The sequence below is a fragment of the Plasmopara halstedii genome, assembly GCF_900000015.1.
Source record: "Plasmopara halstedii genome assembly, contig: Scaffold_2386, whole genome shotgun sequence".
Taxonomy (NCBI): Eukaryota; Oomycota; class Peronosporomycetes; order Peronosporales; family Peronosporaceae; genus Plasmopara; species Plasmopara halstedii.
The window spans coordinates 1,090,237-1,117,820 of record NW_020189293.1 but is presented as its reverse complement, the minus strand read 5'-3'; the positions used below and the strand labels follow the sequence as shown (position 1 = coordinate 1,117,820).

General features: G+C 43.3%; 9 protein-coding genes across 9 annotated transcripts; 3 read left to right on the top strand and 6 right to left on the bottom strand.

Moving 5' to 3' along the window:
* Positions 1-860: 860 nt before the first annotated feature.
* Positions 861-1,063, bottom strand: PHALS_03672 (uncharacterized protein; the record flags this gene model as incomplete). Its single annotated transcript, XM_024717926.1, has 2 exons — positions 861-995; positions 1,046-1,063. 2 exons carry the CDS (start codon positions 1,061-1,063, stop codon positions 861-863), a joined length of 153 nt encoding a protein of 50 aa, XP_024583375.1.
* Positions 1,064-3,148: 2,085 nt separating this feature from the next.
* On the top strand, positions 3,149-6,847 carry PHALS_03671 (transient receptor potential ca2 channel (trp-cc) family protein; the record flags this gene model as incomplete). Its single annotated transcript, XM_024717925.1, has 1 exon — positions 3,149-6,847. The coding sequence occupies one exon, from the start codon at positions 3,149-3,151 to the stop codon at positions 6,845-6,847; it is 3,699 nt and encodes a 1,232-aa protein (XP_024583374.1).
* Positions 6,848-8,191: 1,344 nt separating this feature from the next.
* PHALS_03670 (uncharacterized protein) lies at positions 8,192-8,439 on the bottom strand (the record flags this gene model as incomplete). The annotated part of the gene is made up of 2 exons (XM_024717923.1): positions 8,192-8,356; positions 8,389-8,439. The coding sequence occupies 2 exons, from the start codon at positions 8,437-8,439 to the stop codon at positions 8,192-8,194; spliced, it is 216 nt and encodes a 71-aa protein (XP_024583373.1).
* Positions 8,440-10,693: 2,254 nt separating this feature from the next.
* PHALS_03669 (uncharacterized protein) lies at positions 10,694-10,978 on the bottom strand (the record flags this gene model as incomplete). Its single annotated transcript, XM_024717922.1, has 2 exons — positions 10,694-10,824; positions 10,903-10,978. The coding sequence occupies 2 exons, from the start codon at positions 10,976-10,978 to the stop codon at positions 10,694-10,696; spliced, it is 207 nt and encodes a 68-aa protein (XP_024583372.1).
* A 593-nt stretch (positions 10,979-11,571) lies between these two features.
* Positions 11,572-16,200, bottom strand: PHALS_03668 (transient receptor potential ca2 channel (trp-cc) family protein; the record flags this gene model as incomplete). Its single annotated transcript, XM_024717921.1, has 1 exon — positions 11,572-16,200. The coding sequence occupies one exon, from the start codon at positions 16,198-16,200 to the stop codon at positions 11,572-11,574; it is 4,629 nt and encodes a 1,542-aa protein (XP_024583371.1).
* A 499-nt stretch (positions 16,201-16,699) lies between these two features.
* On the bottom strand, positions 16,700-18,525 carry PHALS_03667 (hypothetical protein L915_00224; the record flags this gene model as incomplete). The annotated part of the gene is made up of 3 exons (XM_024717920.1): positions 16,700-17,386; positions 17,452-17,856; positions 17,920-18,525. 3 exons carry the CDS (start codon positions 18,523-18,525, stop codon positions 16,700-16,702), a joined length of 1,698 nt encoding a protein of 565 aa, XP_024583370.1.
* Positions 18,526-18,847: 322 nt separating this feature from the next.
* Positions 18,848-21,115, bottom strand: PHALS_03666 (cullin c; the record flags this gene model as incomplete). Its single annotated transcript, XM_024717919.1, has 2 exons — positions 18,848-20,550; positions 20,626-21,115. 2 exons carry the CDS (start codon positions 21,113-21,115, stop codon positions 18,848-18,850), a joined length of 2,193 nt encoding a protein of 730 aa, XP_024583369.1.
* A 97-nt stretch (positions 21,116-21,212) lies between these two features.
* Positions 21,213-25,949, top strand: PHALS_03665 (Ankyrin; the record flags this gene model as incomplete). Its single annotated transcript, XM_024717918.1, has 1 exon — positions 21,213-25,949. The coding sequence occupies one exon, from the start codon at positions 21,213-21,215 to the stop codon at positions 25,947-25,949; it is 4,737 nt and encodes a 1,578-aa protein (XP_024583368.1).
* A 620-nt stretch (positions 25,950-26,569) lies between these two features.
* On the top strand, positions 26,570-26,813 carry PHALS_03664 (uncharacterized protein; the record flags this gene model as incomplete). Its single annotated transcript, XM_024717917.1, has 2 exons — positions 26,570-26,732; positions 26,797-26,813. The coding sequence occupies 2 exons, from the start codon at positions 26,570-26,572 to the stop codon at positions 26,811-26,813; spliced, it is 180 nt and encodes a 59-aa protein (XP_024583367.1).
* Positions 26,814-27,584: the final 771 nt, after the last annotated feature.

Below are 27,584 nucleotides of genomic sequence, written 5' to 3'. Positions count from 1 at the left end.
CAGGTGTAGATTGACTACAAGTGCTACCAAGTGCAGCGGGGCTGCCGTAGCTTTGCGCATAAAGGACGCGTAAGTTAGGTCACCGACCTCTCGTTCTACACTCAGAACAAGTACGAGTTTAGCGGATCGCAATCCGCTTACTCCAAGATTAATTATTACCTTAATTCAAGGCTAATTAACTCTTAGGTTTAGGTTCAAAACTTACTTTATTTATGTTTATCTGCGGCAAAGCCGCCTAATATTCCATGCATAGATTTTCCTAAATATATATAGTAAAATCTAAATACATGTATAACAACTGGCTATCCAGCCCCGTACCGTTTTCTTGTTTAAGTGTGGTCATACCATGTCTATCTGATGTGACACACACCCCTGTTACCAGGGTATGCGTAACTATATATATCACATTATGCTGCCCACCTCGCCGCGGCGGAGACCCTGGATTTCTTACAAATGTGAGCTTCCGGCTTAATCAAAGAGCAAAATTTGCAATATCTCGTCGAGCAGAGCTAGCCAATACGATTCTTAGTCTCGTGAGCTCCAAGCGATGTGGCGGCATGCCGACGCTCTGTGTGCGGCTGATACAGACATATAATTCTCCTCGGATGTGGTCGCACAATCTTCTGGATGGACTTACTGGTTTGAGACATCTAAAGCCAGATCGCCGTTTCAAAGCAGGATGTAGCTCCGTTACTAGTGATGATTGAGCCATCTATCCGACTTATCCAATCTGAGTGGCTCCTGAGAGCGAATTGTGGTTCGGCTTGAGCAAATAAATATAGAACACAGGATTTGTTTGCATTCTCTTCAGGAAAACGGGAGTTAAACTCAATTTTTTCTGGCTACGAATGTTAAAAGGATTAGGCACACCTTAGCTTATAGCCTGCAGACAATGCATTTGTATCTCTATTAGCGGCGATCAATGTGTCAATAAAAACGAACTCGTGTGTGTTTAGTCTGCCTCCGTCACGTGCAAATCGCATTGATTTATCATGCTATATCGTCAGTCTCTTCACGATAAAAGCTTCAAATTTGTGTCGGAAACCATAGCCAGAAAAATCATACCGATTCGATCGGAATCACCCCCCCCCACCAATGCCGTAGCCACTTTGAAGGCGGTATTACGAAGACAAGGTGGCCAATCAAATCATCAATGAAGGCTTATGGTGCAGACATGTATTGCGATGATAATTACTAAGTTCATGCGTGGGAGCATTTCGCTTTAACACCTAGGCTCCTCCGCACAAATGCATCGGAGGGTGTCCCTAACTAGCGACCAAAGTATTGCGTATGGCTAACTGTTGTGAATGGATGCAATCTCCGCCAGTAGCACCACATTTTTAAGTAGCAACGCTTGGATGTATAAACACTTGTAGTGTATTGACCTACTGATCAACTTCGTGAGCATCGCCCGAGAAGCACTGACGGCTTCATTAGCCAAAACTCAAATGATGATGAGCAAGAGGTCAGACACAGATTAACAGCTGTAAACCGCACGTTTTCTGGTTGGACCAAAATGTATTTATCAAAGGCTTCAGCTGTTGAAGTTTGATGAGCATTCGATAAAATTATTTTGCCTCAAAAAATCCTGAGTGGTTCCAAGTCCATCCACATAAGCAGGATAAACGATACTGCTTTGAGACCTTGATTTTTGTTCTTCTAATTTTCATACATGTAGATAAATGACGTGAATAAAAGCTGCCTCATGCTTTGGACCGAAGACGTCGCAGAGATGTGGAATAACAGTAAAGTACAAAAACTGAATTTTCAATTTGCTGAATGGACAAAATGAAGATTTTCGTATCATACATCTTCATGAAAAGTAATGAATTTGTAAAAAGACCGGTACGTCCGTATGAAGCGGGCTGGAGCTTTAAGCGACACGGACTGTGGTATTTCCGCACCGCTGAATCACATGTGATGCTCCATTACTCTAAATGAGATGCGTGGGCTTCGAATTTAATAGAGCCCTCGCGAGTTCTATATTGAGCAACAATAGATTAAAATTGTTAATGGATTTTTTGTCTTCAAGATATTTATGAGGATTGTCTGTTGAGCTTAAATAAGGCAAATATTTATGAAAATTTACTCATAAAGTCCTTTGTACATTGCTTCTTTATGAAACCTCACATATTTATCACTGTTCCAAATAATGTTTGAAGCTCCAGTTACAAGGCTTAAATCTTATACAACGACTCTTACGACAGGGAACTCATAGTGAGTTGAAGTATAAAATGGAGTCTCATATCGTAATAATTTGGCATCAATCGATTTTGAAAAAGAAAGTTGCCAATACTAATATCCTCCTAAAACACAATATAAGTGCAGCCTTGTCCGGAACGTCTTGAGAGTGAAATGACTAATCTAGCCAAATTACCAAATTATGACATGATTTCGTATCTTCTATTCCATAACCAATCCATGGCATCCTACATGCTGAGAGCGAATTAGTACTATTTTTGTTTCTGCATGCGTGTAAGCGCGTGCTGCCGTTTCAGTGAAATTCTACCGAATATTTCTTTCTACGAGGGACGTCTTTCTCTAACAGTCATCTAGCATTTAATTAAGAAGTAGCGAAACTGCTTGCAATCAAAATAACCGCAGATGATACGCTCGCTGATCCCACGTAATTTACGTGATACGCCCGCCAACTTGACGTAACATACAGTAAACGTCAATCGCTGACCTAACGTAATACACGTCATACATACGCTGATCCTAGTGATACACTTATATTAAGCCTTTGTACTCTCATAAATAATAAATTATCACGACTGATATATACCGAATAATATTCTACACATGTCATTAATTACAAATGTCAATATCATCCATGTAAAATGTAGACGTTTCTAGAAACGATTTTTACGGATACAGTAACGTATGATAAAGTCCAGACGCAAGAATCCACGGTGGGACTACAGAGAGCAACTGTCAGTATAAGGGGTTGGGTACATTTATGGGGATAAAAATCCGAGCATTTCGCGAACTACTGCAGGTCGCGTGTGTAGCGAAACAATACGCACTTAAATAACGTGGTTTGAGTCGAGATTTACCGTTTGGTCGTCCTTCACTATATCGTCCTCTTGCTTACTCGACTGGCGTGATTATTTCTTCTTGTAAGCTTGAATTTAGCTTAAAGACGGCAATGTATGAAGGAATGTCCACGCCACAGAACGATAAAGTAATATTGCGTACGTCTGACATGGACGCCATGACATTGAGCAATGAAAATCAACCAATTTCTGCTTCAATTGGAGGACATGGTGCTTTGCGAGATATTGATCACGACTCTCATCGCAATCCCATGATTCCACTTATGAACCAAGGAACAGTCAATTCTACTGCTATCTCGCGTCTTAGTGTAAGTTCACGCTTGTCACTTAACCAGATGGGAACGTCCCACGTTGGACAATTACGCCGACGTCTTCCTTCCCGCATGTCTAGCAAGAAACGGTCGTTTTACCACGCCCATCATCGTAATGCATTAAGAGGCAAAATGCCACACGTACCTCACCACTGGCTTAATGCCAGATTCCGTCACAATTCGTTCTTTGCACAACGATTATTACGCACGGGTATTCCACTTTCAATGGTATTAGTTACAGGTTTGGGCATCTACTACTTCTATAAGCCTCACTGGCTCGTTTTAAATTCGAGTTTCCCTCATGTCTATGGATTTGAATTGCAATCGCCACGTATTGTGTATACATTCCAAGCCACAAGCTGCGAAAATGTCGTGGGCTTTTCAGCATTAATTTATCACACACTACCAGCAGTCATTCTACTGTGTTTACCAGGCTCTGGGTGGCGACTTTTTGAGCCTTTTAATCGAGATGATTCCTTTTCACCCGCTGCAAGTGGCGCTCAGGTGGCAAAAACGGACATTGAAACTGGAAATGGCGGAATGGATCTTGACGATGATGAAGAAGACGATAACAATCTTTCAAAAATTAAACGACGATTGGTCTTTCAATTCTGTGAAGTCGTGGCAGTAGTTTTGCTTCTTTTTCAAGCATTTGTCATCTTGTTTTTTCTCTACATGTTTTTCAAAGGTGGCGTTTTCAAGTGCAATTTACTTGCTGTTCAACTCTTTGCACTTGTGAGCGTCATGTGCTTCTGTGGGATCTTTATGGAAGTGCGGCATTTTGCACGTTTTCGAGAACATATTAAAATGTTACTTGGAGCTTTTCGAGAAAGCGACCAAACTGGCGATATCCGGAACCACGTTATGGATCCAGGGTTTGATCAACTTAAGAATCAATCGGCTAAAGCGTTAGCAGTTGTACGAAAGCGTTTATATAAAGCTACGCGACATGGTGATTTACGTGCAATGCGAGATATTCTAGACTATGCGCAAGCGGCAGGTTTAACAAGTGAGGCACAAGGATTTCCTCGTAAAAGCTATGCACCAGCTACTTTAGTTTTGGGCTTTTTTGCTTGCTCTCGCAAAAATCCCGTGCATGTTGCGGCATATCATGGCAATATTCGAGCTTTGGAGCTCTTAGAAGCTCGAGGTTTTGACGTCATGGCTATGGATAAGTTTAGTCGAGTACGAATCTCAACTGGTGATCTCTTTTGGTATTTCGCTCGTTATTTTGTGACTCGTCCGGGTATTGATGGAGGTGCCAGCGAGGATGAATCAGCTGTTTCTATTTTCCGCTCGACGCTCGTAACACCACTGCATTGTGCTGTCTCAACGGGTCAATTAGAAGCTGTACGCTGGCTGCTTGGACGTGGTGCATCAGCTCGTACACTTGCACGCTCGTCGTACCGTTCGGATCGGGTCCCGCCTCTTTTCCTGGCCGACCATCCAGATGTTGTACGCGAATTGCTTGTACATGGTGCGGATCCTCTTGCTGTGCCCGATCCAGGATACATGAATACTCTCACAGCATTGCAGCTTGCGTATCTGCGTGGTAATTACGCAGTTGCTCAAGAACTTGAAGAATGGGGCGGTGATGTAGCACTAACGCCATTTCATTCGGCTGCCGGTCAAAATGATGTCACGACAGTCCGTAAGTTCTTGCGTAAGAAAACGGATGTGAACTGCTTAGGTGAATTAGGTTACGTGGGTCTTAATCGACGTACACCATTACATTGGGCAGCTGTGAGTGGCGCTTTAGAAGTCGTTGATATACTTCTGGAAGCAGGAGCAGACCCGAATTTTCAGGATGCTCGAGGACGCACGCCATTGCATTGGGCAGCTCGTTTGAACCGAACGAATATCTTGCGCTCGCTTCTTAAAGCTGGTGCCGATGTGAAAATTGTAGATGTGGACTACATGACACCATTAATCTGTGCGGCCTCAGGATTAGATGCAACACGTGAAGTCTTTAGTATCCTGACGTCCGCAGGTGCCGATATCAATGCACAATTACCAACTAGTGGAGACACAGCACTACACATTGCTGTTCGAGAAGAGAATGAACAATCGGCACTTGCAATTCTTGCCAACGGTGGTAACTTGATGAAAATGAACATTGAAGGATTGCGACCATTAGATTGTACTACATCGACGCGATTGCTATTTGAAGTTAAACGCGCTGCTGGCCAACGTGACGTGATGATTAGTTATACACACTCACACGCAGAATTTGCAAAGAAGATTCGTAAAGCATTGGAAGAAGCTAATGTTACAACTTGGTTGGATTTAATGGATCCGAGCGGTATTGGCGGTGGATCCGTTTGGCGAGAGGAAATTGCACGTGGAATTACAAACGCTGCAGTGGTACTCTGTCTACTTACTGAAGATTATGCACAATCCGAGTGGTGCTTAAAAGAACTAGCACTGGCGAAACAGGTCGGAACGCCCATTCTTGCGGTATCAACAGAAGGAGTTCGTATTACAGAAACTCTTCAAGTTTATTTGTATACGCGTCAACTCATTCCGTTTGAGCCAGCAATTCTTCAGACGAAACGAAACAGTGTCAATGCCCGTCAAATTGAATACGATTACGATGAAATTAAGTTTCAAGCACAATTTCGTTTGCTACTTGATGGTGTACGTGATGAAATTGAAAAGAATCGTGATGCTATCGTGCAGAAAAACATTGCAAGCAGTCTACGTGTGAATAGGCTGCAACAGACGACAACTGGCACTATCTTAGCAAGCACTGGTACTGGATTTTCACGACTTTTCCAGCCTTGGGATCCAAATGCTAGCGGTGCTCATCAACCATTTGTCTTTCTTTCGCATGGTGATAAACATTCAAATTTTGTGCAGCAATTGCATCGTGAATTGACAGATGCTGGGATTGCATGTTATGGAGATCGCAACGTAGATGGTCAACAGTTTGAAGCTCGTATCCATGCAGCCCAGGAAGCAATTTTGCGTTGTACATGTTTTCTCGTGATTTTATCAACACAAACAATGACGAATGAGCTTGTGCGAGACCAATTGGCGTTTGCAGAAGACAAAGGACGACCTATTTTTCCAATCACATTAAATGACTTGGATATTGATTTGGATAAACGATATTCACTTGCTCGTAATGAATTGTTTCACTTCATGGGCGATGGCATGAGTTTTAAACCAAGTGTTGATCGACTCATTCAAGGATTGCGTCGCTATTATAGTCCACGAGAGAATACAACACTCGACATGACAAGAATTGCTAGTGTCAATACGTCGTTTGTGTCATTCACATTCAGTGAACCGGAAGGAAAAGATATTGACCGAGAAAATGTAGCTGACCTTATTATACAGGAAGGTGATGTATTACGTGATAGCTTGGACTTCCCTCGAATCAGCAGTGACCCAAATACGGAAACACGCAATTTTGAGTCCATTTCAGGCATTGAAGACGCTCATATTTACCTCTCGGGTACTCATATCCGTATTTAGGGGCGGAAAAAGGCTTTATAAACATTTTAAGATGGCGATTTTAAGCTAACTATTTTATTATAAAATTGACGTATTTGAAGATGGCAGGTATTTTGTACAAAACACCACAGTAATTAGTTTTGTGTACCGACACATCGATTCGTTCGTATAATCGGCAAAAGCAAGGTGCGGGTCACACAGTTACACAATGGTGTGGGTGACACGAGATGGCGTGATCACACAATGGAGTGGCTACACTTAAACAACAAGTCGGTACGTGGCCAGTAGTTATACATTCTATGAAGTTTCACTAAACAGATAGGAAAATCTATAGATTTAGATATAGGCGGCTTTGTCGCAAATTAAAACCGAGAAAACATTTTAATGTTAAACGGAAGAGGTAATTAGCCTTGGATTAAAGTTGTGATAACTCTTGGAGTAAGTGGATTGCGATCCGCTACACCCGTACTGGAACTAAGTATAGAACAAAGGTCACCGACCTTAACCAAGCTTTTTCTAAGCGAAAGAGCTACGGCAGCCCCGCTGTAAAAGCTGTGTAACGGATGTTTAAGGGAATGCAGATGATAGATTTCCTCCCGTAACGTTCGCTTTATCACGTACGTGGGAAGCATAAGGGTGTGATAAAATAAATAAATACCGTCTCGAAGGAAGGTGCTTATATGTAAAGATACTCTGTCACGATTTACAGTTTTGCTACTTTCAAAGCACGACAGCGGGGTGACGATCAGTTTAAAAAGTAAAGGCATTCATAGAAATCACTGACTAATTATCCTGGGGCTATTACAATTGACGAACATAGTTGGGACTTTGTGAGAAAACATTAGTGTGTACGCCAAAAATGGTCTCATAAACCACCTCTACGTATGGTATAGTCTCTGATAAGGGTCTTGCAAAGCGAACAAAACTTATGATTATAAAAAGCCAGGCACGTTCTTTTGATAGATGGCGAAATATAAGGATCGTGGGTAGTGTACGTACACATAACAATTTTGAGCAGTTTTTGGAAATATTAAATTACAGGTTTTGATATGGACGATGGGATTGTGCGGAGCAAACCATGGACACGTGGGCTGCTCATTGCATGCTATACAGCACAAATAGATAAACTATATGAGTGTAGGCAATAGATATGTTCCGTTTTAAATCTGCCAATAAATGTTGCAAAACAACCTCATTTTCAAAGTCCAGAGTGCTAACCATTACACCATAAGAGCGTGATTCACATTGCATCTATATACCCTTTACCAATATAAAGCTGCACAGATCCATGTTTGTTTGAGCTGTTGCAAAACTCAGCCGCATCTCATTATGCCGTCATGATTATACATAGCACGTTGAGCACATCTATATGCAGAATACGCTGTTCTCGACGCCTTCAGGAAACCGAACACTGCGATTCTTTTTATGGCCTTGAGGGCTACTGAATACATCTTCCAGCGCATGGATGATGCGATGCGTTGTCGAGCGCGATAAATTGATCTTAAAGTTGGCTCCTACCCACTCTTGAATCTGGAACAGCTTGATGCCCGCTTGACACGTACTTGAATCTGGCGTTTTTCGTCCCGCGCAAGCAGTCGCTGGCCTCCGGTCATGGTTGTTTGCCTCCAAAACGGTTGGCGAGTATTTATAAATGGAGGGAAACCCGTGTTTTGTGACCACAGATTTTGTTTTAGCTCCAAAAATCCCACCAATGGAGGTAGCATACAAAAACCAATACAAACAATCGGTGCAATGCGTTGGAGTTCTAAATATAAGATTTGTGTCACTATTGGAGGTCCACATATGGAGGTGTGACTGTATTTGCTGTAGGCAAATAATTTTGCAACGCTGATAAGTGACCTGTGCCTAAGATCGCAAAATTCTGGTCGTGACCACGCTACAAAATGTTAGCGAAGAAAATAAATTGAATGCATTCCCCGGAGATGATATGAGCACATCTTGTCTTGTCGAATATGTTGAAGTCAGAACATGACTCCACTCTTACGAATCAGCCAAATCTTAGGCTATTTGCTGGAGTCGGATCCGCGTCTCCGTTTTTTTTACAGTTGAGCTGCCCTCTGCTCTAGCTACGCTATTTTAAAGTGCTGATGCGATAGGATTACGCAGAGAGCGGTTCCACCTCTCGAACGGAGTCAACCTACCATCACGATCACGAGAGCCATCCACAGCAGGGTCGTCCTTCGCCGGTGCTGCTCACTGAGCACAAAATTTCTTGAGAACGGTCAATGAACCGGCGGCTACAGCCAGGAAAATTATCAGGATTTGGCAAATCTGATGGGAAACCCTCTCATTGAACATTCATGTGAGTTTCAGGTGTCACTTTGACAATGACACACTTTCGATTTCGGCCTCCATCTTCCCTGTGAAAATATCAGGATCCTCCATCAGCGCGCTTTCAACAATCGAGTGCAGGCCAAACTTGTTGCAGTTCTGATAAGTGATCGGTATCGGAAACAAGCATATATTGAAGACGAGCAGTACTATCAATAGCGGATAGTTTATATGACCGGTTGACCTCGACGTCTGCGCCGTGCTTTGTACTTTGCAAAAGCAAGACTTTAATACAATCTATGCAAGACTTTTCGACACTTCCGTTAGCATAAGGAGCCCAAATTACTGACCTCATTGAAGGTGTTCCTTCTCATTCTGATAATAATGCAGCACTCCTCAGGAATTGTAAGACCCCCCCCACGACCTCATTTGATCGACACAACGTGATAGATGTTTCGTTGGATACACCAGCAAAAGTCAAGTATTGGTTTGAAGCTGGAAGGAGCCTATTTTGGCGCTCGCTTTGCTCTCGCTGAAAGCGAAAAGCCCCACACATCACCGCGGCGTGAACTAAAACTGGTTTTAAGCCATAATTAGGATGCGATGCGATCGACAAGAAGCCGTGGGACTATCGTGCTTAAACATTGGCAAGTTTGGTTTATGAGCCAGGTCAAGCTCGTCATCAACGATTTATACAGCGTCGTGACTTCCAGGGCGGGGCGTCGCAAAATTGACACGGTGAATGAATAGGGCACAGAGCTTGAAGCTCGTGGAGAGGGCGGGCGAAGCGCAGGAAGCACCCCCACTTAGGTGAACGGCATGGATGGATGTCTTAAAGCAGAACTACAACACTGATTGCGTCAATTCCAATTGAAGAACATTTTGGCCTCTTTATTGAGTATGGCGTAAAGGTCGTCGGTCGTGCGCTTTACTTTGGCTTTGCAGCCAGGTGATGCAGCCGAATAAAACGAAAGAAAACGCGAATACACACTCATTGTAAAGTGCAAAGAGCGAAGTGAAACTCGAAGCGTAGTGGGTGCCGGTTGAGCGTTAAGTTTTACGCAATGTCTAAAATTGAAAAATATGATCTTTGCTGAAGTGAGACGATTGATGCCATTGAGCAGAGGCGGGAAAAAATGGAGTTCTGGACGATGATGTACGTACACTTTATATGTTCGTACAATCGTCAAGATACAATGTTGTACAATTACTTAAATTTTTGTCACACTTTTAATTTATAGGAGTGGATGGATGAATTTAATGGGTTTTTAGAAAGGTCCATTAGACACGTCGGCAGTTAATAAAAAATGTTTAGTTATATTGGGTTAAGTAAACGCATGAAATTCATATTAGTTCAATCGTAAATGATGTCTCTTTGCAATAATGATGCAAATTATTAGTGACACTCCTGTGTGGACCGCGCGAACCACCACCTGTGCGTCTCTTAACGCGTCCTCGATTTGTCGAAGCTTCCCCTATTTTAGGTGCACGGTAGCTCCAATGCAAGAATTAAGTCAAATCTAATCTTATCAGTTTTTCAACATAAAATGCTTTGCGTGATATGAAGCTAAGAGCCTACGTGTCCCCCAGATATCGTTGTAATAAGGTCCGATCGTCCATATCAGTATCAACCTTGAATTTTTCAAACAAGCGCAGGACTTCAAGATGCACTGAAGCGTAATACGGCACGTAGAGTTTCCTTCTTTCTGCCTTCAAAGAGCCATATACTTTGCATTATCAGCTTCACGGAGGCGGATTGTTCTCCATCCTCGGAGTTGTCTCACCAATGCTAAGTATGATTAGTGAACACCTCCTGGCAAGTGATTGTCGTGTCTGGCCCTCGGAACGCTTTTTTGCCATTGGTAACAACGATAGATATGAGCTCACCCAGTATATTTTCCGATGCCAGGTATCGAACCACGCGTTCACAGTTATTGCAGTCTAGGAAGATTCGACCGTTGAAATAAGACGAATGTTACCAAGCACAACGGGGTTGCTGTGTACTCTGACCTTAGAAATCTTTGGTCAAATGAAGTTGCGTTCACGAATGCACAGAGTATGAGCTCGTATACATGACCGAAGCTGATAGCTTCAAACTAATAACTATTAGTATGCACCTCAATCCCAAGAGTCACATCTTTTCAGAATTTCGTCTACTCTAAGCTTATGCTAAACATATCGTTTCCGTAAAAGCTATTTACTGCATAGCCTGCCAACATGCCTCTATTTGCAGGTATGCTTAAATTTGGTAATAAAAATGATGGTTCATTTTCCCATTTACTACAACTTTGTATACTCTCTTCGGATCCGCGACCAAACAGGCTACAGAGCTGCTATCAGAGCTCGCACGATCAATGGTCAGTTCTACTCACTATTTAAGTCGATGAGTTTAATTGAAGTGTTTGTAGCATGTTATATACATATTTACTGCCCCCACTATGAGATTCTTCATACTAAACCCTGTTATTATATTCACCACATATCTTATCACCCAACATGGCATCGTAATTTATGTTAATAGAATCGCTCGATTCCGTGAGTTCCATCATACTGATAGACGAGTTCGATCCTCGTTGGCGGGTATCATAGTGACCATCACAAGAAGGAGCACCTTTAATTGTGTGTTGTGTCGATTTTAAAACGGATGGTAGGTCTTCATGCACAACATGTATCATTCCATCTTTCCCCATTTCAATCTCTTCATCTGAATTGAAATCCTCATCCTGAATACCTGCATACGAAAGATTCTCGTCTTCCTCATCAAAATCGTCGGTCAATTGTCTTGCAAGCATTGAAAAGTTACCAATCATTGATTGCGAAAGACTTGACTCGGAAGTTATACTACGTGTTGGACCACTTGTTATGGTAAAAGTTTGCGAAAGACGCGTTGGTGGTAAACCAAAGTTCGAAGGGTCACTTCGGGAACTTGCATATATACTTCGCGAGGTCACACGTCGTCGACGCAAACTTCCTTCTATTTGAAATGATGGATGGAAGGACAATCGAGTGGATAGCGAGCTATCACGTAAGTCTGCAAAGCCACCACGAAGCTGCACATCGCTTCCATTGCTTTGATTTATATGTGCTTTATTTCCAGCAGAATTGAAGGAACGAAGATGATTGAAATTGCGTAGCGGCGCTCCAATACTAATACCATAAACCTCTTCACGCAAAGCATTCAACAAGTGTCGTAAAGACTGACGGAAGCCCATCATGTCACCCTTTGTAAAGAAGTGAAAGAATTCACTACGTGCCAAACTGTACTTGACGTCAAGACTGAAATTCGTTCGATTGACTACCACTGGTAGAATTTTCTTGCCTTTATCTTCCGCAAACGCCAATTGATCTTTCACTAATTCACTTGCTAATGTTTTTTCCGAGATGAGAAGCACAAAAGCTGAACACTTGAGAATTGCTTCCTTGGCTTCGTGAATTCGTACCGACATGTCTTCATTCATCGAACATTTCGACTTGGTCTTATCTAGATCCTCTTCTTTGTCTTCATCAATTGTTGAGGAGAATTTGGCCATGTGCTTTCGATCGACATAGCAACGCAGACCTCCGTCCCGACACATTTCAACGCATAATTTCTGCACAAATCGTTGGTGGTAATTACCATGACTTATAAACACAAACTGCTCGCCACTGGCAGAAGCTTTATTCAAATCCTCTAAACTTTCCACGATACTGTCGTTGCTCGTAGATTCATCAACAAGGTTTGAGCTTTTATCAGGTATCGTGTTAGTACAGCCTCCACGTTTTGATACGTCTTTGTTGATGGTTCGATAAAAGTAGTAGCCACCCGTATCCAGCATAATGCTATCCGACACGCCACAGTCGTCTACAAAGCTATTTGAGCTACTTGCGCTACTCAGAACGCTTAAATTCGAACCATTTGGATCGTGATAACCACGTACGGCTGATAGTGCATTCGACCCAATGGATTGAGATGATCCCTGTAGACCACGATGTCGACGCTTTTGTAGCATACACTGCATAGTTGAACCCTCCATCTGGTCATGAATAAACGAGCTATTCGAGTCGGACGAGCTATGATTCGTCGGATCAATTGCTGACATAACCAGCATTCGCTCATCAAACTTCATCGAATCCAACCCATATGTGTTTGAAGAGCTCATACCGGAGACAGCGTGCTTAATCTGTCGATTACGTATTCCACTCGCTCCGTAGCTTAATCCTGTGACTGGATTTATCTCGGCACGCCGCATATTGCGTTTAATATTATCTTCCTTTCGCTTTTCAATCTCATCTCGCATCCCATCAAGCAACATCCGCAACTGCCTCTTGTACGCAAATTCATCATATTCGTAACGCACTTCCTTACCATTCACGTGTTCGACATTCACGATGGCACTTTCAAATGGAACAAGCTGTCGAGTATACAAGTAAACTTGTAATTCTTCTGATATCTTGGCATGTTCAGTCGAGATGGCCAAGATGGGAGTACCTACTTGTTTTGCTAACGCTAATTCCTTGAGACACCACTCTGACTGTGTATAGTCCTCTGTTAATATACAGAGCACAACGGCTGCATTTGTAATTCCACGTGCAATCTCTTCTCGCCACACAGATCCTCCTCCTATTCCACTCGGATCCATTAGATCTAGCCACACAGTAATGTTTGCATCTTCTAAAGACTTTCGTAATTTCAATGCAAACTCCATATGTGAGTGTGTATAACTAATCATGACATCACGTGTGCCAGCTGCACGTTTGATCTCAAATTGTAGTCTTGTTGATGTCGTACAATCAATGGGACGAAACCCATCGTGATTCGTACGCATGATGTCTCCTCCCAAACTCAATAGTGCCAATGCAGTCTGTTGATCATCAAGTTTCACAGCTAAATGCAAAGCCGTATCGCCTGATACACGAAGTTGATGGTTGATATCGCCACCACTAGCAACAAGCACCTTAAACATATCGACACTGGTCCCTCCAGCACAAGCCGCACACATAATCGGCGTCATATCGCAATCATCAACAATCGTAGGGTCTGCACCATGTGCTAGCAGTACTTTTACGCTATCTACACGGTTAACACGAGCTGCCCAGTGAAGAGCAGTTCGTCCTTGCGCATCTTGAAAGTTAGCATTGGCCTCGGCCGCTAGGAGAATTTCTAAAGCACCTACTGCACCATTGACAGCAGCCCAATGCAGTGGCGTTCGCTTGTTCAAACCTACGTATCCAAGCTCACCTAAAACGTCTGGATTTACTTTTTTACGCAAAAGGCTCCGAATCGTTGCGACGTCATTCATCGCCGCTGCAGCGTGCAGTGGTGTAAGTGCCACATCGCCTCCCCAATCTTCTAGCACTTGAGCAACGGCATAGTTTCCACGTAAATACGCAAGCTGAAGAACTGTAATTGTATTCATATGACCTGGATCAGGGATTGCGAGATGATTCGCACCATTTCGTAGCAATACATGCACAATTTCAGGATGATCTGCAAGAAAAATTGGTGGTAAACGACTTTCACATCGAGACGATGATTTGGAACAAAGATTCACATCAGCACCGTGAGCTATGAGCCACTGTACAGCAGCCAACCGACCAGTACTTACGGCACAATGCAATGGTGTCACTAATGTCGTCTTGAGAACGGAGTTATACGTTTCATCTGCAGAGACCACAGTCTTAGGAATGAAATAACTGGCAAGGTACCAAAAGACATCCCCTGTACTCAATCGCCAACGCGACACTTTGTCAAACACATTAATTCGAAAGTGCGCTTTGTATAATAATTCCATTGCTGCAATATTTCCTTGATACGCCGCGACGTGCATGGGATTTTTCCTTGCGAATCCAAAGATACCAAACATCATGACAGGATCTGGATATAAATCCTCTGCAAACGTATCCCCAAGATGTGCTTTGGCTATCCGAATTGAACGACGTAAAAGCTTGAGATCACCTAGATGAGCGCCTCGAAATAGTCGCTTTTTAATGTCTTTAATAAGTGTCGATCCAGCGATTGATGGTATCATCGCTTCATCAGAATGACCATTTATTCTTTGTTGTCGTTTCCTACGTTTCATTTTCGAGCGTAACATATGCGCCTTGACATCGCCCGTTTGATCACTTTCTTTAAATGCACCCAATTGCATTTTTAAATGTTCACGAAAGCGAGCAAATGCTCGCATGAGTACAAAGAGTAACCAAAACATAATAAAGGCAAAGCCACAAAAGATATACGCAGGAATGTTTGAGTTACAGCCAACAAAGATCTTACCACTTGCAACGTAATAGACAGTAAAACCAAGAATGAGTGCTTCATATAAAAAGATCGTCACACCAACAAGCTCACAAACTTGTAGGCAAACTGTTCGTTTCACTTTTTGCAATCTTCCAACTTGATCAAATCGATGTTCTCGTCGAAATGGTTCAAATATACGTAATCCTGATGCTGGAAGACCTAGAATCAATACGGCAGGAAATAAATGATAAACTAACGCAGCAAGTGCCAACGAAGTGGAACAACTCTGTTCACTACTATGTACGAGAACGTGGAGTGGCGAGCCAACATATAATTTTCCATGTTGTATATCATCAGCATTGGATTCGTAAAAGTAGAAAAAACCAAGCGCAATGATATCACCAAGTACAATGAATTGAGAGAGTCGTAATAGTCGTTTGGAGAAATATGAATTACTCTGAAATTGAGTATTGAGATAGCGCTTGGGAAGTTGTGGAATGACAGAGTCTCGCACGTTTAATGAAGTTAATTGAATTGTATGTTCCGGATTCTCCTCTTGTTCGTCCTCTTTCTCTATTTGCTCGTGTTCACGTTCTATCCGTTCTGCATCTTCTAATGTAATAGCTTGAAATTCAATTGGAATCGTACGTGTTATTGGAATCTCACTTGAGTCTGACGTAATGATTGGTTTTAAAGGAATAATTGGTTCTGCGATTCTCGTCTCAGCATCGCTATCAAACGTGTCTTGACGTAAATATTCCTTCATAGGAGTCTCAAGTAGTACATACTGCGTGGGTGGATCTAGTGATTCCTCAAGCTCAACGTGGTCATCAGTGCATACAGTTAAGGTTGCGTTTGATTCCATACTCGAAGTATTTGATGCTCTAAACTGAAGTGTGCGAATAGCTACTTGATGAATGTATTGAAATACTGTACGGACTTTGGTCTCAATCAAGGCTGGGATCGTTTACTCGTTTTATGTGGAACGGCCAGTCAGAACCTCAGCACGCAGACGGGCGCACGGTACCTTTATACTACTGTCATAAAGTTCAAATTACTATGCTAGATCTGTAGATTTGTGATAGTTTGAGTCAGAGTCTTGGATAGCATTCATCTAGATTTTAGTACGACTTATTCTTATTCTAGAGCTTTTTCGTATTATTGTGATACTTTAAAGGACTAATGTACTTAAATTAGAAAGATCAACTAACATCCGTCCAGTGAGAAGCATGTATCAATTACATAAACAATGTGTAACATGTAAAGTCTGTACATTACTAGCAAGTAGACATGTGATAAGAGCGATCACTATTAAGAAAGGAGCATGCCTCAGTCCACACGGTAAGAATTAGGTGAGCTCCATTTTATTCGACAGCCATATCCTCGGTATTTGCGTCATCTTGGCTCTCAGCAGCTTCACTTGAATCAGGTTGCGTCAAAGGCTGATATTTAGACAGCACAATTGACGCAAATGTGCGCAGAATGATGGCGGCACCGCAAAGAATTATTCCATAAATGAGGTAGACGTCCACAAGGTAGGTCTTGTACAGTGGCTGCAAGTTATGCATTGGTAACAAGTGACGAGCTCCAAATTCAGCGACAGTCAGGACTTCATCTACTGCACGTTCTACCCCACCACCGGTTTTGATAAGATCGCCGAGCTGTTGAGCGTTGGTTTTATAGATTTCGGACTCACGATTGACCATCCAATCCACTAATCTGCTTAGTGTGCTCTCAGTGAAGGTTTCGACATCCAATCGCAATCCAGCTCCTGCTCGCATCACAACATTCAGAGTCTCTGATTGTTCCGCAGATTGAGGGATACCTATGATCGGAACACCGGCAACAAGAGCCTCGAGTACGCTCAAATAGTCTCCAGCAGTAATGAGCAACGCAATTTCCGGTGCTAACGCGAGCAACGTAGCATCCTCCACTTCATCGCCTATGAACATTATCGGATCTTTACGACGTATATGAATATCAAACGTTGCTCGCTGTTTTGAAGTGATTTTCCACAGAATTCGAATATTCAGATACTCAAACGAATTTATCTGCGTAGCATGAAAAAAACAATGAGAGGGCTGACCGATAATTTGAAATGAGATCTATAACTTACGGTCGATACAATGAGTTGATGGCTTAAAGGGCCAATGGACTGAAAATTGATATACACAAGTCGCTTTTTCACGTGTTCAGGAGCCTCTAACCATGATAATAACACTGCTGGAAATCTGCGATGTCTGGCTGCGCTACTCGTGGCTTCAGCGCGCTCACGTTGTAAGGTCGGTGACTGCAAGAGACCTACCATTTTAAATTGTGGCGCGAGAGGACGCGCTTCATCTAAGCCAAAAACCGAATTGACTAGCACTAATGCGTGACCGTGCATTTGATGTTTACTCGCAATAGGTTCAAGTCCATGATCGTGACGCACCGCGTTAATTTCCTGATACACAGACACTATTCCCAATCGAAAGCGTAAACGAAAGTAGCTATTCACGCATCGCTCCAGTACGCTCGTTGTCTACAGTATGTAGAAATTACGTTAGTTTTGTACTTTTTCATACACTGTAACGTTGGTTCGTACATGTATGGAGCCATCCGAAAACGGGGCAGGAATGTACGCAGGGGGTGAATCTATGTCGTACAACATTTGCGGGTCATTCACGACGTAAGGAAGCAGCAGTCGATGACAGACATCATAGCCCGCAAAAGTGTACCGATCTACAATAACCAAATTTGGTCGATCGGCTTCAAAGTGTTTCAACAAAGCGCCGTACATGGGGCGCTGAAAAGAAGCGTAGTAATGCAGCGTGTTTAAATGGCTGTCGTAGACTCCCAAGTCCTCAAAACTCATCGGAGTCAACGCTGTTCGATAACCTTTGCCCACAATTTGTCCTAATGAGATAAACTCAAGTCCATTCAAATCGCTCACCAATTGACGACAATTCTCTGGCAGTGCGAAGCCCACACGAACTCCACGAGACAGTAGTGCTTCAGCTAAATGCTTGAGCGGCAGCACCTTATCTAGCACGGGAATGCTCACTAAAACAATGTACAGATTGCTTGAAGCTGTTGTTCCGCCTTGTGATTTGTTCGTCAAGGTAGCAGCAGTTGTAGTAGCCAGAAAACACGTAAAGCATAGTGTCAAAATGAGCCACGCGTTCGCTCGCCAGAGACGCTGCAGTTGCATTCGTAATCGCAGATTTGGCTTCGAGGTACAAGACTTGGATGGAAAGGGACTGAGCTTTAGATGTTGCACATGGTGAATATGAGTGGATTGTACGGCAACGGACCGAAGCCCCGAGAGCCCCAACAACTCCGACTCAGTCATGATTATGCGTTGTACGCAAAACCGATAATATTACGATACTACTTACGATAAAGTGATACTTTCGCAAAAACATTCAAGTCTCTAATATTTGACTAAAATTTAAACAAGAATTGATAATAGAGCGTTTCTGAATTTGTAAGTTGTGACGTAACGTTGACTTTTTTCTGTTGTTCGGTACTTCTCAAGCTAAATAGCTGTACAGCCGTCGATCTGTGATACTGCGCTGAATATATTCGCGTTCAATTAAACTCTCAATACGCAGCTTGATAAGTTGAGGAGGAGGCGTAAAGCGACCAGCCATTTGACGTGTGACTTCGGCAATGAGTTGATTATGCTGCATTTGTTTTCGTGTCTTCATAATTCGAACAATTGCAGCTTCAACAAGATGCTTGCGATCCTCAGCAACTGTAGGTGGCAACGCATCAGCGGAGTGATTTATACCTGAGGACGTAGCTGGCAACAACGAAGTCTCCTTCTGAGATACAAGGGGTATTCGAACACGACGTAGCTTCGATTTGTAAGCGTCATTCACTGTAAATGTGTCGAATTCTTCATCAATACGCTTCCCTTTTGAACTTTTGTTTAGTATTTTGTACTTGGGTGTGCACAAGGAAATCAAATGCCGCTTCAGATCCTTCACCTCAATGCGTGTAAGCTCCAATAGCTCTTTAAAGCGCCACTCAGAACGTTGATTGAAAAGCAATAAGATAACAGCTTGATACGTTGACACATTTAGCTCATGGCGACGTTCACCATCTTCTACATTAGCCATAAACGTAGCTCGTACATCTACTGTACCCATGTTAGTCATCCATGTCAATTTACGACCATTATGCCGGGCATAATAAAACGCCTCGAAGGTTTGAGTCATCTGAACAAATTCCAATGGTAGTGCACACACAGAAGCCATCTCTGTGGGCCAAAAACCACTTGTGAGCACATGAACTGACAATAACATTGGTGCCATTGAGGAATCAATATCAAAACCGGAACCTCGAGTGTCGTTTCCTGACTTTTTATACAACTCCATGAGGTCCTTAGAAATACTCATATCCTTAAACATGCCTTCGAGCTTCGACGTGAATTGATAACCACATTCTGCCTTGAGTTTTGAAATTACAAGTTTTTCTGCCTCATCCGATGTGCCACGACTATTTAGTAGGCGCTTAGCGAGTAGAACCTTATAAAATTCCTCAAAGACATCCTTATCCTGCAGATATCGAAAAAGAGCAATGACATGCGTCACGCGAGTGTCCATCTCCTCTTCGAAACGAGTCTTCGAGCGCAACAATTCATCTAGGTAATGCGCCAGGTATCCAGCACAGATTGTATTCGTATTCATAAATGCTTCAAATCCTTGCTTTATGGAAAGACGAAATTGCGAGTCATCAAAGAAACTCTCCGACAAAAAACTTACAAACTTTTCACGCAAAGCCAAAAGCTTTTCCACAAACTGAGACGCATCCAATGCCGTTTCTGCCTGCAATTGTGTTTTGACATACTCGTCTCCTTGCGACTTAATATATTGGAACACAGCATTACTAATCTCCGGTAATGTACTTGGTACACGTCGAAATAGCGAGTACATTCTACGCAATGCCTGAGTTTTATTGTCACGAAAGAGCGCGATGCATCCTGAGTGTTCCAGCTCAACCAATGCTTTAGCTTGATTCTTTATCAATTGCGTTTCTACAATTGACTTAAGCTTATGCTCCGTCGATACGTTTAGATAATGGAGTACACGTGCTCCTTCTTCATTCAATCGTTGCTCGGCTTTTTCGAGATATTCCGAGCATGTTGCTACCTCGAGCATTGTTTGAGCCTCAGCACGATAAAAGTCGAGCGTTGTTTCGAGAAAATACGCTTCAAAGTCATTTTCATACACTGAATTCGAGTGCACTCCAAGGTCGATAAGCATACGAAGCATACTTTTAAGAAGGTCTCGATCAATGAGCTCACCATGGCGTTCTCGTTCAATACTGAATAGTAATCGAGCACGCAGTCGGTCTCGTACGCTTTCATGACGCATAACTATATCCCGAAAGATATAAAGTCCATTGTCATATACCGGTAGCTTGCGCTTTTGGGTAACGTAAGTGCGATCCATATACATGAGGATGTCGCGTACCATTGTCATGACAATTTGGTGGTCGACCCACTGATCATTGAGGGCCATAAGTAGCACATTATCAGAAACAGCAGCCACTTGTTGTGCAACTTCTTGTAAATGTTCTGTAATGACGCTTACTACGCCGTTGTAAAGCAAGTCACCATGCTTATGTAACACCAAATTATACGAGTTTCGATATAGCTCTTCAAACGAGAGTACACTCGCATTATGCAAGAAAATCTCATAAATGGCTTTGCGTAAAGATGACCAGATTTCTTGCGCACGTGTTTGATCCATCCCCATATTCTGGCGATACGGCTTGATCACTAATTTCTTCATGACAACAGAAAGAGGACAATCTAATACAAAGAAGGATGCGATCTGACGGTGTATATAATAATAGTACTACTACTTTCTGTTTTTAAAAATAGTACACATGAGTAGCAAATTTACTATTGCAACCCACTTTACAGACATAAATGAAGCACTGCATTTCTTAATGCCTTTGGAGGTCAATACCACGGAAGCCACTACGTTGGTAGCGTCTCACGACCAGATGATCAAGAATGAAGGTGCTCAGCAAGTATTGGGCATTTCAAGTTCCTTCCATGCATTTAATTCGCCCCATGGACGTCGTCAACGAACGCGCAGTAGCGAGAGCGAAGAGGAGAGTCGTTTATCACCGCCATCGCTTAGCAATGGACTTCCGTCAATTGATGTCGCGGAATTTCAACTTCGAAGACTTCAAAACGTTTCTGTCAATTCTGCCGAACACACAAATGGTGCACATCATTCAGACACAACGACTGAATATTCTTCTAGGCACCGACGAGCTGCCGTCTCGGTTCTCTCTGCGCACTCTTCCTGTAGCTCCAAGACAGTTGGTCGTATTAACTATAATATCGATAATTCAGAAATAAATGGAAGACCTGAATCCGATGACACAGCGCTACCCTGTCGCTATTACGTGGATGGAAATGGACAGATGCGAATTAAAAAATTCTGGTGGTGCTACACGAGAATACGACGCATCCTTTGGTTTGTTTTTCCATGCCTTAAACGAGACAGCAACACGTTTTTAAGTGCAAAGATGTTGGCCAATACGATGCTTATTGTGGCTGTCTATTTTATTAGAGGCCTTTTAAATCATGCCGTGATACCGAGTATACTGACACACAGAGATGAAAGAGCACAAGATGAAGCAGAGACACAGTGTTATAAACATTCACTTAAGTTTCTAGATATGTACGCATACTCGCTTTTAGCAAGTATAGTACTTTGTCTGCCTGCGCTAAACTTCAACGCATGCAGACTATACCAACCTGTGTCCAGATCCAGTGTGGAGGATACTACAACACTATCACCACGTTCGTCCATGGATTCTCCTTCCTCTGCAGTTGTTGACGTCCACATGGAACAGCAGCGCTTTGAAAAGACTTATTTATTTACACTATGCGAGCTCGTTGTGATTGTGGATATTCCGTACCTTGTCGTTACACTTGTCATTATTTTCAAACCATCGAGATCTGGAAGTATTATTGAAATGCTTGATGCATGCAATCGTCAACTTACAACGGGATTTTTTGTGCTGCTCGTAATGGTGGAACTCGTCGCTGTGTACGCTTATATTCTACGATGGCGACAAATTCTTCTCTTTCACCGACTTCACCAGCACTTTTTTTTCCAACGTGGATACGTTTCCGGTCACTCTCGCTTTGATTATGTCGAAAAGTCGTTTGCTACCCCGCTATATGCATGGCTACCAGCTCCATTATGGGCGTGCTGGCAACGTTGCAAGCAGGATTCGACTCGAGAGAATCAAGATAATATAGCACAAGGTAGCACAAAGCAGCGCATTCATGCTATAAAAGTTGCCCTTTACAGTGCTGCCAAACGGGGGGATGTGGAGAAAGTGCGCACATTGTTGGAATCTGCTGTTAGGCTTTCTGGTTCAGATTTTGCAAGCGAATGGTATGAACCGCGCGTGTTAAATTTTTGTAGCATTTTTTTGCTTGCTTGTGGGCAGCGTAATCCCTTACACGTGGCTATCGCTTTTGACCAGATTGAAGTTGTCCGTGAACTGCTCGCGAATGGCCACTTTGACGTCCAGCAACTTGACAAACTAGAACTACTGCGATTGGATTGTGGGTGGCTCTATCGTGTAATGTTTCGCGTTCTCTTTTTCATTTTACGCCGTTCAAGTGCTAGTATTGTTGCAAACGCATCCCTGGGTGCTGGTGTAGGAAATGGAGGCGCAGCACCAGGGCTAACTAGCGCTTCCCATCCATTCGGACCAGTGGGTCTCTTTCAAGCCACTTTACTTACTCCACTGCATGTTGCAGTGACATTAGGCCACGTGGATCTTACTCTTTTACTGTTGCGCTACGGTGCAAAGCCTAATGCATCGGCTGTATCTACGCATCCCCGCTTTGCTACCCCGCCGCTGTATTGGGCTGTAAACAAGGAGTGCACACGGCTGTTGCTTGATGCTGGTGGAAACCCTCTCGCGTTGCCTGGGGATGCTAACGGGCTGTTACTTACAGCTTTTGAAGTGGCGCGGATAGCAGGAAATGCGGCTGTTGCTCGACAGATGGAGAAATATGGTGGGGATGTTGCGCTGACTCCTTTGCATGATGCTTGTGCTGGCGGACGTTGCGAAGAAGTGGCGTTTTTACTCGAACACGGCGCAGATCCAGACACTCTTGGCGAACAAGTTTGTGGTTGTTTTCAGCGCACTCCGTTACACTGGGCTGCGATGCGTGGCCATGCGAGTATCATCAAGCTTCTCATACGATATGGTGCAAATGTTAACGCTCGCGACGTATTTGGACGCACACCGCTGGCTTGGGCTTGTGTGCTTAATCGCACTCGTGCTGTTGAAATGCTTTTGTCAAACAATGCTGATGTAAATGTGCGCGATGCTCAGGGTGATCCACTGCTTTGTATCTGTGCAGCGGGTGCATGTGCATCCATGAAGCGAGGAGCTAAGACAGTAGCAGGGAAACGTGAAAATATTGGAGAGGATCGCTTGCAGGAGGACGACTGTGATGGTGGCGATAATTACAGTGATGTAGGCGTCACTTTGAGTGGATCAAAGGCACTGTCACGTGGGTTTGACCCGCGAATATTTCAATTATTGCTTGATCATGGGGTGCGCTTGCATGATTCGCGCACCGTCAATGGAGACTCGGCGCTTCATGTAGCGTTACGCCGACAGAACCGAACTGCAGCCGTATTGTTTGTACGTGCAGGGTTAAGCTTGACTGCGATGAATTTTCTTGGCCAACGTGCAATTGACTGTGCGCAATCACCGGATCTTCGATTTGCTGTGAAGAAAGAGGCAGGTCATCGCGATGTAATGATAAGCTATAGCCACGCTCATGCATCGCTGGCTTGTCAGATTCGAGATGCCCTGGAATGCCATCGCGTGACGACATGGATCGACACGATGGGGCCTACGGGTATCACTGGTGGTGCAGTGTGGCGTCAGGAGATAGCACGCGGTATTCAAAGTAGTGCGCTCGTGCTTGCTGTACTGACGAAAGACTATCCGCAGTCTCAATGGTGTATGAAAGAGCTTGCGTTCGCAAAGATGCAGAATATTCCAGTCGTGGCGATTCAATGCGAGGACATGGAAATTTCCGAGGAACTACAAGTTTACTTGTGGACTCGTCAAGTGATTGATTTTAGGCCAGCAGTGAAACAACTCTACGCCATCAAATATAACGAAAATCAGTCATATCCGCCATCTGATGAACAGATCGGTGAAAGCGCCAAGAAAAAGGAGTGCGTGACTATGCGCAATAGTTCACACACCGTGGAGGATAGCGAGTCGCATGGAGTCTATAGCGACGAAATTAATTCTATCAACGAAGCGGATGGCATCAGGCTTGAACCAGACAGCAACGATAATGTCTTTAGTCATTGCCTGCGAATGCTCTTGGATGGCATTCAAGATCAGATTGAAGAGCACCGAGCTCGACTAGCTCGGCGTCAGGCGCAACAGCAGCAGGTTCAGCTTCCTAGGCATGAGATGGACGATCGAGCTGGCGAAAATGCGTCTCATTGTGAGAGTTTTTGCGATGATAGCGAGTGCTCCCGCGTAGAAGACAAAAGATTATGTGAAACATCTTCTGTTTGTGGAAACCTTGGTGAATGTGAAGATGCCGAAACGATCAACTTTCCGGAAGATATCCTCACTGTACCACTTTCCCGTCCCTTTCGTAGGATCGAGTCGCTTGTAGCCCTTACGACCGCTGATTCGTTCGTATTTATCGCACACGGAGATTATCATCGTTCTTTCTGCCTGCGTCTACGAAAGTCTTTATTGAAGCAAGGTGTTCGTTGTGTTGTGGACCAGTCGGCGCTTTCAGTACGATACGCGCATCAGTCTCAAGAGTACGCGGCTACTGACTTGACAAGTGAAGATATTGGATCAGATGTCAATGAACGTGATCAACGTCTTTCCGTTCAGACTCGCCAACTCGCTGCAAAAGATGCCATCATTGCTTGCTCTGCTGTCTTGGTCATTCTGTCACGTTTAACAGTGAATTGTGATCTGCTGGCTGACCAACTAGCATTTGCGGAAGATCGTGGCAAACTACTAGTTCCGATCCTTCTGTCGATGGACAAGGTTGACTTAGCGAAACGCTATACCTTTTCACGTAGCATGGTGCACCATTTTAACATTTCATTGGGCTATGAACAAAGTGTGGAGCAACTTACGAAGCATTTAAAAATACAGCAAAGTAATAAAGCGCGGCAACAGCGCCATCAACGTCGTGAGCACAGTGATCAAAATTTGTTTTCGAGGATGACAGTGCTGTCTCCAGTTTCAGCCTCCTCTCCGGCACAACGGTCCTCGTCTTTAGACAGCTACACGGAGGTGATGGAATTGCCGTCACCGTATGAGGATAACATGCTTTCAACTGACGCTTCCCTTCTACTACCTCCTTTGCCCGTGACAACTATCATGACTTCGTTTCAAGGAGAGAGAACGCCAAAAGGGAGCTCGGGTGGCCATGGATTGAGTGACTCAGATATCGCAAGACGCGACAAATCACGGTCTGGTAGCTCAAATGTAAGCACTAGAAGTAGAGAAAGCAGTTTGCGATTGACTGGATCATCACAACATCGACACAGCACTCGAAGTATCTCTGAGGACATTGTATGAAAAGCCTTGGACTTCATATTTATGAATCGTGTAGATGTGATATTTATTTAAGACATGGACAGATCTCATTGGCGATGTTGCCAAATATTAGCCTTAAGTGTGGAGTTTTTGTGTAATTACACTGAACACATAAATAAAATTGTGCCGCTGACAAAAAACTCATCATGGCGGAAGTGTTATGTTCTTCTGATGGTGTTCTTCTGACCACCGTCTCATCTAAGCATTTGATGGGAGTTTAGAGATTATGCTAAATGTTTGCCACAATAACCCATTGAATCAATCTGCAAGTCGCCCTCAAGACATGAATCAACAAGTATACGAACGTGTACGATCACAATTTTTGATGTTGCATCAAAGTAAATCATATACTAAATAGTAAACACTCTTGACGGTGTATAAGTGCACACGATTCGAAAGCTTCTTGGTTCCGCTTCTAGTTCGAGCGATTAAACCCGCTCCATGTGTGAAGTAAATGCGGACTTTTCGAATCGATGCTTCTCTGCACAACGTGCACGTACCGTCAATCGACAGCCGAGCCTTTGTAACGTGTGTTTTCTATGAGAACGGGCACGAATTATCTGTCCGTAGGGCTACTATACACGGTTTAAAAGCTCACATCTATGTTTGATCTCGAGGGACGGCGATCACGGACCAGAAACGGTCACACTTCTCCGGAGGCTTTCATCATATATGAGGAGACGCTGTTAAGACAGCAAAAAAATCTCCTAGACCAGGTGTCCGTACAAGTTGAGTGGTTCTATCGCAAGTGCACTTATGTTGAGCGTCCAGATTGAGAATAGAGACGGTAAATATTACTTTGGGGCGATATAATTTGATATAATTATAGTTACGGGCATGCTCTAGATGATGCAGCGGGGCTAAAGTAGCTTAGCGCTTGGGGAAGCTTAATTTAGGTCACCGATTTTTCGTTCTTTACAAGGACCAATACGAGTGTAGCGGATCGCAACCCGCTACCTCCAAGAGTAGTTAGTACCTTAACCAAGGCTAATAAACTCTTTGGTTTAAATTCAAAACAAATTTCTATTTATTTTTATGTGCGGCTAAACCGCCTAATTTTAAATGTTTATCGTAGAATCTAAATACATGTATAACTACTGGCTATCTAGCCACATAACGTATTCTTGTTGGGTGCACTTACACCATGACCAGGGTATGTGTAACCCCCGTTACACCTCCTCCCATTAAGATTGAGAGCATTTTGAGTTCCAATCGATTATTGCCTCAACGAGGCTCGCGTGTCCGCTACACACTACATCTTAGTTCGTTGAAAAAAAACGACTTCCGTGCCCAATGAGTTGTGAGATGAACTTTGAATTGGATAATTATTAGGGATAGTATCTGCAGCGGGGCTGCCGTAGCAAAACGCTTGAGGAAACGTACTTAAGGTCACTGACTTTTCGTTCTATTCAAGAACCAAGTATGAGTTAGCGGATCGCAATCCGCTTGCTCCAAGAGTCATAATTGCCTTCCCAAGGCTAATCGACTCCTCGGTTTGAATTCCAAACTGATTTTTATATAATTACTTATCCTAATGTTAAAAGTTTAGATTTTTTAGATATACTAAATATGTATAGCGAAGTCTTAATACATGCATAACTACTGGCTATCCAGCCC